We start from the raw sequence: 11,743 nt of genomic DNA, 5'->3' as shown, positions 1-11,743 counted from the left end.
GCAGTCAAGAATATCCTGAAGTACCTGAAGAGGACTAAGGATATGTTTCTCGTTTATAGAGGTGACGAAGAGCTCGTCGTAAAGGGTTACGTCGACGCTAGCTTCGACACAGATCTGGATGACTCCAAGTCACAAACCGGATACGTGTATATTTTGAATGGAGGGGCAGTAAGCTGGTGCAGTTGCAAGCAAAGCGTCGTGGCGGGATCTACATGTGAAGCGGAGTACATGGCGGCCTCAGAGGCAGCGCAAGAAGCAATCTGGATGAAGGAGTTCATTACCGACCTAGGGGTGATTCCCAATGCGTCGAGCCCGATGACTCTCTTCTGTGACAACACTGGAGCTATTGCCCTTGCCAAGGAGCCCAGGTTTCACAGGAAGACCAGGCATATCAAGCGTCGCTTCAACTCCATTCGTGGAAGTGTTCAAAATGGAGACATAGATATTTGTAAAGTACATACGGACCTGAATGTAGCAGATCCGTTGACTAAACCTCTCCCTAGAGCAAAACATGATCAACACCAGAACTCTATGGGTGTTCGATTCATCACAATGTAACTAGATTATTGACTCTAGTGCAAGTGGGAGACTGTTGGAAATATGCCCTAGAGGCAATAATAAAATGCTTATTATTATATTTCTTTGTTCATGATAATTGTCTATTGTTCATGCTATAATTGTGTTATCCGGAAATCGTAATACATGTGTGAATACATAGACCGCAACGTGTCCCTAGTAAGCCTCTAGTTGACTAGCTCGTTGATCAACAGATAGTCATGGTTTCCTGACTATGGACATTAGGAGAATGATGTGATGGACAAGACCCAATCCTAAGCATAGCTCAAAGATCGTGTAGTTCGTTTGCTAGAGCTTTTCCAATGTCAAGTATCTTTTCCTTAGACCATGAGATCGTGTAACTCCCGGATGCCGTAGGAGTTCTTTTGGTGTGCCAAACGTCACAACGTAACTGGGTGACTATAAAGGTACACTACATGTATCTCTTAAAGTGTCTGTTGGGTTGACACGGATCGAGACTGGGATTTGTCACTCCGTATGACGGAGAGGTATCTCTGGGCCCACTCGGTAATGCATCATCATAATGAGCTCAATGTGACTAAGGAGTTAGTCACGGGATCATGCATTGCGGTACGAGTAAAGAGACTTGCCGGTAACGAGATTGAGCAAGGTATTGGGATACCGACGATCGAACCTCGGGCAAGTAACATACCGATTGACAAAGGGAATTGTATATGGGATTGATTGAATCCTCGACATCGTGGTTCATCCGATGAGATTATCGTGGAACATGTGGGAGTCAACATGGGTATCCAGATCCCGCTGTTGGTTATTGACCGGAGAGGCGTCTCGGTCATGTCTGCATGTCTCCCGAACCCGTAGGGTCTACACACTTAAGGTTCGGTGACGCTAGGGTTGTAGAGATATTAGTATGCAGAAACCCGAAAGTTGTTCGGAGTCCCGGATGAGATCCCGGACGTCACGAGGAGTTCCGGAATGGTCCGGAGGTGAAGAATTATATATAGGAAGTCAAGTTTCGGCCACCGGGAAAGTTTCGGGGGTTACCGGTATTGTACCGGGACCATCGGAAGGGTCCCGGGGGTCCACCGGGTGGGGCCACCTATCCCGGAGGGCCCTATGGGCTAAAGTGGGAAGGGAACCAGCCCCTAGTGGGCTGGGGCGCCCCCCATGGGCCTCCCCCTGCGCCTAGGGTTGGAAACCCTGGGGGTGGAGGCGCCCCACCTGACTTGGGGGGCAAGTTTCCCCCCTGGCCGCCCCCCCCCCCTTGTAGATGGGATCCAGGGCCGGCGCCCCCCCCCAGGGGGCCTATATATAGTGGGGGGAGGGAGGGCAGCAGCACCACAGCCCCTGGCGCCTCCCTCTCCCCCTGCAACACCTCTCCCTCTCGCAGAAGCTTGGCGAAGCCCTGCCGAGATCCCCGCTACATCCACCACCACGCCGTCGTGCTGCTGGATCTCCATCAACCTCTCCTTCCCCCTTGCTGGATCAAGAAGGAGGAGACGTCGCTGCTCCGTACGTGTGTTGAACGCGGGGGTGCCGTCCGTTCGGCGCTCGGTCATCGGTGATTTGGATCACGACGAGTACGACTCCATCAACCCCGTTCACTTGAACGCTTCCGCTCGCGATCTACAAGGGTATGTAGATGCACTCCTTCCTTCTCGTTGCTAGTAAACTCCATAGATGGATCTTGGTGATGCGTAGGAAATTTTAAAATTCTGCTACGATCCCCAACAGTATCATTAACAAAAGTGTTGTTTGCAGAACTTTGCTGAATTTTGTGAGTACTTAATTACTGAATTTGATCAAACATCCAACCATTTTCATCCCAAAGTCACTTAGTCTTCAATGTAACAGTGTAATCTTGTGCATGCAGTCCCATGCCACGCTGACCACCGAAGAGTGGACGACTCTATGCTGGCACCAGAACCACAAGAATCTGACCCTGGAGGCGTGGAAGGACCTACTGGTCAAGAACCGACAGACCTCGCCGGGGGACCGCCGCACAAGCGCCGTCGTCGCAGCGTCTGCTCAGGCTCCAGAACCCGTGGAGGCGGTTCACGGTGGACTGGGAGAAGGAAGCCGAGGCAGTGAGGCTTGACCCGTGGTGGATGAGGGCCTGGGGGCGGATGAGGGGCCAGATCAAGGTGTTGTCCAGGACGGCTGTGGCCAAGACCTTGGGTGGGTGGGGCGAGTAAATTGCAAAAAACCACCACAATTGAGGACCCTAATTCGCAAAACCGCCACCATTCGATTTGTTTTTCAAAAAACCACCAACATTGCGATGACAGTTTTCAGAAAACACTCATAGCTAGATTAGAGAGGTTTGACAAGATACTTGACACATGGGGCCCGCTGTCAGGTGCCAAATGTCCACGGACCAGACGCCGCTACTCGTCAACCCGTCTCCCCTGACCTTTCTCTAGACAGTCGCCAGGAGAGGACTAGAGGAGCGCCTCGCGCCTGTGTTGCACGCACGGCCCCGCCGGCTCCTGCCAGCCCGACTGCCGGCGGACGAGCCTCCCAGCGCCGCCGCCTCCTGCCCTCCCATCTATTTCTCTCAGCTCTCTTTCTCATTTCGCCGGAGTCGGAGGAGACAGGGAGGCGCGACTCCCTGCGACCCAGGATCCACACCGGCCTGAGTGGGCGCGCAAGGGCGCGCTAGCAGCAGCCCCGTCCACGCACGGGCGCGAGCAGCGCGAGTGGACACGGCCGCGCACGGCGCGCAAGCAGCAGCACCGGCCGGAGTGGGCGCGCACAGGCGCGCTAGCAGCAGCCCCGTCCGTGCACGGGCGCGCGAGCTGGCGTCTCCTCCAGAGCACGGGCGCTCCGAAGCGGGAGCCAGGGGCGCGAGCAGCGGGGGCAGGGGTGGCCGGGTGAAAGGAGCCGTCCGCATATGGACGAGGCGGCGGAGGTCGATGCGCCACCTGCTGCTTCGTCCGGCCGCCGTCACTCCTGATGTTGCCGCCGCCCGCTGCTGCTGCAGAGAAAAGCGGAGAAAGAATGTCGGGGCGGCGGCAGCTTGCCTCGCCGGCGGCTATCGGCGGTCCGGCGAGGGATCTTCTGGATCGGGGCGGCAGCGGCTATCGTATGGATCTAAAGGAGAACGAAGACCGCTAGTCAGATGTATTTTTTTTTATATCACATTGACATGTGGGCCCATGTATATTTTGACAGTCAACCAAACTCCAGTCAAATGCCGTTAGTTTTTGCTGCCACCTCATCACTTACAATGGGACCTATCTGTCAGTTTTAGAGTTAGCAAGTGTTTATTTGAGCGATTAGTGTTTTTTGAAAACTGTCACCACAATCACAGGCGAGTCGAGTGGGCAGGCTTCAACAGGCTGAAGCCTGCCCTCCAGAAAAAGCAAAAAAAAAAAATTACTACTAGTTTGCATCGGCCCGGCCCAACTTCTCCACCACCCAGGCAAGAGCCCGTGAGGAAACCTAGCGACCAGTTCTGTATGCGACGTTCCTTCCACTCTCGTTCTCCCGTGCTCCTGGTTCAAGCGAACCTGACGCGCCGCCGCCTACCCACGCAGGTCGCAGCGGCAGCCTCCACTCATCCCGTCCTCCGGCCATCCCCGCCTCGCCATCCGGCCGACGACGCGCCCACCTCTTGCAGGCGGCTCCGCGACGCGCGCGGAGCGCATCCAGCAGGCAGCAGCAGTCCGTCCCGTAGCTTCAAGCGCGGCAGGCGTTGGCGACCTCCCCGTTGGCTCTTGGCTGGAGAAGCGGAGGCGCCGGCAGCCGGAGCTACGATTCGGCTCGCACAGCCGCACGCCGCCACCGGCGCCACGCCCTGCTCCGAGGAGGTTGCGACCCATTGCTCGCTGCATCCAGTTGTTTAATTTCTAAATTATTGGCTTCTGTTGATTTCTCTATTAGTTAGTCTAGTGTCAATTACAGTTTGTCTGCAAGTTCTTGAACTGTTAATTTAGTTACAATTTGTTTGCAGATTTGAAAATGAAGAGAAAGACTATGGATATGCATAGTTTTTTTGCAAGCAGTTCAACCCCTCCCCAAAGGCCTGCTCCAATCCCTACTGATGTCGAACCTGAACTTGACCCAACCAATGTGACTGCAAACCCCCTCCGCTTAATTGCCGTGAGCACAATCCCTCCTGAACCCACAAATGAACCAACAAATGAATCCCCAAATGTTGAGAGGAATCAGACCACAATTGATGAGAGTACAAACCAACCAAGGCAACCTATACCAGAATTTCATCCAAGTCAAATTATTTCAGATCCAGGACTTAGAATACCAATAGAAGATTATGCTCCTGAAATTAGAAGTGATGTGAGAAGAGCTTATTTGTTGAAAGGGCGAAATAAAGCTATTGGGCATAATTTCGAGAAGACAAAGGATGGTAAAATTTGGAGATCCTTTCAACCCGCGTGGTTTGACACGTATGATTGGTTGGAATATAGTGTGGAAAAGGAGGCCGCCTTTTGCTTCCATTGTTTTCTTTTCAAGAAACCATCACAAGTCATTAGATTTGGAAATGATGTTTTCACAAAAGATGGTTACACTCGTTGGAAAACAGCCCTAGGTAATTTTAGAAAGCATGTTGGTGGTCCATCTAGTTACCACAATATTGCTAAGGGAGATTGTGATGATTTCAACAATCAGCGAGCAAGTGTGGCTACCCAATTCCGTGTGTACAACTAATCTGATTGCTCAATAAAGAATTTCTCAATTGTACTAGTGATGTTTACTAATCTGATTTCTTGATGCATGTAGATTTCTAGATGATCATGTTTAATGTGATTCCTTAGAGGTATAGATGTCAGTGTTATTAGTTTTAGTATTTAGTTGTGCACGACTTATTGTTGTATCACTAAGGAGTGTGCTAATTTGGACAGATAGTTTGCGGTTGGTGACAATGATGCCTTTGTTGTTGTGTGAAGGGGGCACCATTTGTAAGAAGGAACATCTCATTGTCTTTTCTTGTTGCTTCTCTAGTACTATGATGCCTTGTTGTGTGAATTGTATGGATCTTTCTGGTATGGTTAAACATATTACTAGTAAATCCTATGATGCCTTGTTGTGTGAATTGTATGGATCTTTCTGGTATGGTTAAACATATTACTAGTAAATCCTATGATGCCTTGTTGTGTGAATTGTATGGATCGTTCTGGTATGGTTAAACATATTACTAGTAAATCCTATGATGCCTTGTTGTGTGAATTGTATGGATCTTTCTGGTATGGTTAAACATATTACTAGTAAATCCTATGATGCCTTGTTGTGTGAATTGTATGGATCGTTCTGGTATGGTTAAACATATTACTAGTAAATCCTATGATGCCTTGTTGTGTGAATTGTATGGATCTTTCTGGTATGGTTAAACATATTACTAGTAAATCCATTGTGTGAATTGTCTGTTTAAATTGGCAATACCAAATATTTAGTTCACAATTCCATATTCTTCAAAAAATTCAGAAAAAATCCAGTAAATCCTATGTGTTTCCAGTAGTATACTGAGAAAGTTGGAGCATATTTGGCCAAATGGACTATGAGAAAATGGCTATTTAGTTGAGCATATTTGTTCAAAATATAATATATTTTTAAAATTCCAGAAAAATTCCACCAAATACTACATGTTTCCAGTAGCATTCTGGGAAAGTTTGAGCCCATTTGGACAAATGGACTAGGAGATATTGGCTATTTAGCTAATCAGATTCAAAAATTTGTTCAAAAAATAATATTTTTCAAAAAATCCAGAAAAAACCAAGTAAATACTACATGTTTCCAGTAATATTCTGCGAAAATCTCAGCTTATTTGGACAAAAGAATTATGAGACGATGTTGTTTTTCTTCAAGCAAACGTTTCGTTTTTTTCGCGGTTAACTTGAGCCTGCCCTCCAATTTCTTTCTGGATTCGCCACTGACCACAATGTTGGTGGTTTTTTGAAAAAAATATGAATGGTGGCGGTTTTGTGAATTAGGGTCCCCAATTGTGGTGGTTTTTTGCAATTTACTCTGGGAGGGGCTTGCCTAGGATGTGCTAGCAGCTAGGTAGATGGAGACATGGAGTGACTCGATCCTTTTTGTAAGGTTTATACTATTTGCCTGCTGCATATTGATCTGATTTCTTTGAGTTACCTTCTAGGGATCTAGAGAATTTTTCCATCCAAGGATGAACACACTACTTCCAAATTCCACTTGATTCTTGTTGATCCCCATGTGTTGTTGTAGCAGTCAGGGGCTAAAAACCTGGCATCCTGTTTGATCTAGCATGTGGATCATCACCAACAAAGATCACTGCTGCAGAAAATGAATGAACACAAATGAACTCCTTCCATACATTTTCTCATTTCTGAATCCTGGCTTGAGTAGGCAGAGATGAGCATTTAAGTGAAATTTTCTGAAGATGAGTGATCCATGCACGTGGAGTTTTTTATTTCGAGGTTTCCAGGCTTCCTGCTGGTTTTGGGAGATTCAAGTACATGTCTCCATATCACAAATACATAGCGTTTCGGACATGTCTTAATTAGGCCAATATTTTATAACTTTTAACTATAAATATTTTTTTCCAAAGATATAATTGAGCACTTGTAAATTATATGTTTAGATTTGTCTCAAAAAGTAGTCATAATATTATAATTCTTTTGTGTTATATATGTATGTACTACAATAGAAATTAATGAAAAAGGTAATCTTGAGGACATTTGAAATCTGTGTATGTGAAATGCAATGTGCAACCTCTACTTTCTGTGCATTCCTTTGAAAGTAAGCCGTCAATTTCTTGTGTGCATTCAGTTTCCAACAGTCAAACTTAAATAATACTACTCCCTCCGATCAGAATTAATTGACGCGGCTTCTATACAATGTGAGGGAGTATTATTCTTTGGAAGCAGCCTCAAGCTTTGGAGGGGATTCTACGTTTATTTGGTTAGACAGTTGCATGCAATGTATAGAGATAACCCCTCTAAAGGCTTAGAAGCAACCATAGAGGCAGCAATGTGCACATTGCAGATGTTCTAAACAAGGTATACATCAACAAGATAACAAATAATGAAATACTGAAACTACAGTGCTCTATCAGCACTCGAGTGAGAAACAATGCCATCAGTTTATTCCATCTGGTACCTAGTATTCCTCCGTCCGTAATTAGTTGATGCTCAAACCGATGTATCTAACACTGAAATACGTCTAGATACACCCTAGCATCAACTAATTCCAGACAGAGAGAGTATATGATAAAGTATTCTTAGGCTAGTTAGATATTAGTATGGCAATTGGGCAGGAAACTCACATGAGAATTGCATAACCATTCTCAACTCAGGAGTAGCTCAACAACAGTTTGGAAGAAAAAGTGGACGTAAATGGCGGAACAAATCAACAACTGTTTTCTTTAGTATCTCCAGGCCTCAAATTAATCTGTAATGGACAAGGTGTGTGCTGTGTAAACTACCTGTGGTAGAAACATAACATTCATTAACTGTATGTTGCATTTCTCTATAACAGTTTGTTGATGACAGGTTTTCTTGATGGGGAAAAAGCTCGACTACATGTTCAGAATGCTGGGAGCTCAGAGTGCACCATCGACAATATATGAAGGAGCTGCTCAGTTGTAGGGACTTCTCCTTCATGTCTGATCTCCGGTGTGCGCATTCCATTTCTGAAGGCCTCATCCATTTGGCATCAAATTGAAACAATGGAAGTATTTCGGAAGGTACCGTACCACGGGAACCCCAATTCCTTGCACTTGAGCCATTTGTGCTAGAACTGCGTGAAGGAATGACTATAGCCTATAGGTCTAGCTGGAAGTGTGAAGAGATCATGTGTAGAAGACAACATTGAGTCATTTGAAAGTAAGATCAGTGCACTTGCCCATTTAGAGGAAAACAGATTTGATGTTAAGTCGCTGGAGCAAGGTCTGAATGTCTGATCGAACTGCCTGAGAACCAAATGGGACCACACCAAGTGTCCCAAAAAAAACCTTTATGGCAAAGCAGATCAGACTGCAGAGCTCTGAATGCGGCTCAGGAAGCACGCGTTGGTGATGAAATGCGGTTTCACAGTATCCTAGCTGAGCTACGCCCGACCGATATGAAGTTCAGAAATCATTTCAATATATATCTCCAACTTAATTATTACTGTAACTTGTGCTCCTGGGTGGGTGTTGCATCTTCATGTTATCTAGGATTAGCACCAAACCTGGATGGAGTTCCAGCTGTCATTCTTCATATTAAGTCTCTTCTGTTTTTCATTCAATCATGTTTAATAAGCAGTAGGTCAATCTGAATACCTGCTGTTGCTTTATAGTACTAATATTAAATATATATTTTTATATTTTTTTAGGTCTGATGGCTTGCTGGAGGCCGTCAACTTGGTGTCTATCTGTTGCCTCATGTAATCAACCATATCCTGTCAGCACTTGGCACCGTGACAAAATTTGGCCTTTTCTCTTGGCTGCATTCTCATGTCACTGTCCCGGCAAATCGTGCTGGTTCATTCAGCAATCTTGTAGTCTTGTCCTAGTGTGTGCGTGCCTTGTGATGAATAATACATTACCGCTGCAGATCCAAGAAGGATAGGAAGGCAAGGCAAGCAGATACTGAACTCAACACATCAACACCGAGAACGGCTGAGCAGAGATGCTTCCTTCGACGGCTCAGCCTGCTGCGGCGGCGGCCTTGACGCAGCCGCAGCTGAGGCAGATGAGGGCGCAGTGCATCGTCTTCCTTGCCTTCAAGTACGTTATTCTTGGCCGGTAGCAAGCATCTCAATCTCTGCAGGAATTCCGTTGTTTCTTTCATCTTGACATGTGTGTGTGATAGGAACCAGATGGAGCCCAGGAAGCGGCACCTCGACATCGCGCTCGGTGAGGATGACATCGACGGGGCCGGCTGCCACGGCGAGACGACGACGAGCTCGCCTTCTCAAGCCTCGTCGTCCTATGCTGCACCGTTGCCGCTGCCCCACCTCCTGCCCATCTCCTCGCTGCGGCTGTCTCCGCCGGTGACGGAGCAGGAGCAGGAGAATCGCCACCGCAACGACGACCCTGAAGCAAAGCACGAGTAGTTGATTGATGGTTGTATTCTCTTCTCGCCCCTGCTGAGCCATCGACCAAAAATGAATGAGTTTCCGTTCGGATACAAAGTGTTGTTCTCATACATACATACATATAACAACTTCGATTAGCTTTCTCATACATACATACAGCAACTTTGGTTATCTTTCTACCATCATTTGTGTAGCATCATTTGTATAGGTCACTGTACGTATATGAATGTTTTGTCATAGTATTTTTTAGGGGAAAAGCCACTTTATTGATCAAAAATCCACAGAAGGTGGGATGGTCATGCAGCTGGCCAAGCCATACATGACGCCTCTGAGCTAGGGTAGTAGTAAACTTAGCTAAACTATAAGCTTCAAAATTTACACCACGCCCTTCAAAAGTGAAGTTACAAGAAAAAAGAGTTGATCTATATTTAGTTTCGCTTATGATAGCTCCGTAGGGTCCTTGGTTGCCTTTAGAGATGTCATCCACCACTTCCTTAGTCAGACGCTACGATGAATTGACTGATGTGAAGATCCACCGTGAGAACAATTGCCTCACGACAAGCTATCGCTTCTAGTGTGGCAGGAATCAGGATCGCATACTCCTCCAATGACCAAAGCACAACTACCCAGATAATTGTCGTGGTTGTCCCTGCATAGTGCAGCCGTCGTTCCTTCTCTTTGTGCTCAAACCCCTGCATCAACATGAATCTTAGCATAGTTCTCTGGAGGAGCCCTTGGCCGCTGGATGATTCCTGAGTTTGTATTCGTCGCCGTATGGTGGACAACCTGTTTCCCCACACTGTATCCAAGTCAGCAGTGAAACGCCTGACGAAGGACTGTATCGTATGTGGAGCCTGGAAGATTGCCTCATGGATAACTTTCCTTCTGGATGAGCATATCGCCCACAAAGTTACCGCCGTTAGAACAATCACTAGTAGAAAAAGGACCTAATGTAAGACACATTAGTCCCGGTTCGATTTTGGCCCGGTACTAATGGTACCATTAGTGCCGGTTCGAACGACTATGCATTAATGCCGGTTCGTTTTGAACCTTTAGTACCGGTTCTTGCCACGAACCGGTACTAAAGGGCAATTTTCAAACTCTAACCCCCCTCGTGTATCGCCATTTTAGTTTTGAAAAATACAAAAGAAAATGATAAAAAATTCAAAAAATAAAATTCTTCGAGATGTAGTTATATTACTACATCTACTAGTTAGGAAAATTAAAAAACTTAAATTTGGACATGTTTTGCAAAAAGTGTAGGGAAAATGTAAAACGCCTATAACTTTTGCATACGATGTCGGAAAAAAAAATATATCAAAAAATTCAGCACGAAAATCCGCATCCGATTTTGACAGCCTACGGCCTGTTTGCAATTTTTTAGAATCCTCAAATTTCAAAAGGAAAAAAGATATGCTCAAATTTCAGTTTTATTTTTAATTTTGGTTAAATCTGGTCAAACTACTTATTCAAGTAGTATTAATGTTGCTACATAATTATTCAAGAATATTAGTGTTACTAAATAATTATTTCAATTTTTTGAATTTTGGTCAAATCTGGTCAAACTATGGTCAAACTTATTCAAGAAATATTAGTGTTACTAACTGTTTTTTAGAATAATAGTTCCAACTCAAACGGTGAAACGTGTGACCTAATGCTCAAGCTAAACTGCTGAGGATTAATAGGATTGACAGCTTACATTTGTTAGGAAAACAACAAGGGCAGACTTGGAAAATAGGGGAATAGAACTCCGAAGTTAAGCGTGCTCAGGCTGGGGGAGTGAGAGGATGGGTGACCGGCCGGGAAGTTAGACGATTTGGAATGAGTGATCCACACTTGAGCAGTTAAGAGGGGTGATTAGAGACTAAATCATCAAATAATTCAGAAAATTGAAAATCGAAAAAAAATATTTTTTACAAAAAATTCAAAAAAATACCTTTGTTACCAACCGGTACTAAAGGTCCCCCATACCACGGCGCGAGCTCACGCCACGTGGTGGGCCTTTAGTGGCGGTTCGTGCCGAACCGGTACTAAGGGGGGGGGCCTTTAGTCTCCACCCTTTAGTGCCGGTTGCAGAACCGGCACGAAAGGCCCTTACGAACCGGTTTTAAAGCTCCGTTTTCTACTAGTGAATCTGTTCATGAGATAGCGAGTCAAGGAGTTCAAAGAGCCAATTTTTTGCTCTTGGTTC

At 45.8% G+C, this 11,743-nt stretch overlaps 1 protein-coding gene across 16 annotated transcripts; it reads left to right on the top strand.

The window, feature by feature from the left end:
• Positions 1 to 2,788: 2,788 nt before the first annotated feature.
• Positions 2,789 to 9,648, top strand: LOC109733689 (uncharacterized). Of its 16 annotated transcripts, none has more exons than XR_012203598.1 (10): positions 2,790 to 4,349; positions 4,493 to 5,194; positions 5,281 to 5,317; positions 5,403 to 5,459; positions 7,346 to 7,532; positions 7,829 to 7,937; positions 8,025 to 8,218; positions 8,848 to 8,898; positions 9,069 to 9,241; positions 9,327 to 9,648. XR_012203598.1 is itself a non-coding variant. In XM_073509353.1 (9 exons), exons 8-9 carry the CDS (start codon positions 9,144 to 9,146, stop codon positions 9,568 to 9,570), a joined length of 342 nt encoding a protein of 113 aa, XP_073365454.1. In that variant the 5' UTR covers positions 3,991 to 4,349; positions 4,493 to 5,194; positions 5,281 to 5,317; positions 5,403 to 5,459; positions 7,346 to 7,937; positions 8,025 to 8,218; positions 8,848 to 8,898; positions 9,069 to 9,143; the 3' UTR covers positions 9,571 to 9,648. The 16 variants fall into 16 exon arrangements, 2 of the variants coding, with proteins under 2 accessions (XP_073365454.1, XP_073365455.1); XR_012203595.1 differs by having other exon boundaries at positions 3,982 to 4,349; positions 8,025 to 8,116; XR_012203603.1 differs by lacking the exon at positions 7,829 to 7,937 and having other exon boundaries at positions 2,789 to 4,349.
• Positions 9,649 to 11,743: the final 2,095 nt, after the last annotated feature.

This window comes from Aegilops tauschii, chromosome 2 (assembly GCF_002575655.3).
Source record: "Aegilops tauschii subsp. strangulata cultivar AL8/78 chromosome 2, Aet v6.0, whole genome shotgun sequence".
Lineage (NCBI taxonomy): Eukaryota > Viridiplantae > Streptophyta > Magnoliopsida > Poales > Poaceae > Aegilops > Aegilops tauschii.
Note: the sequence above shows the minus strand (reverse complement) of the source record. Positions and strands in the feature narration are given on the sequence as shown.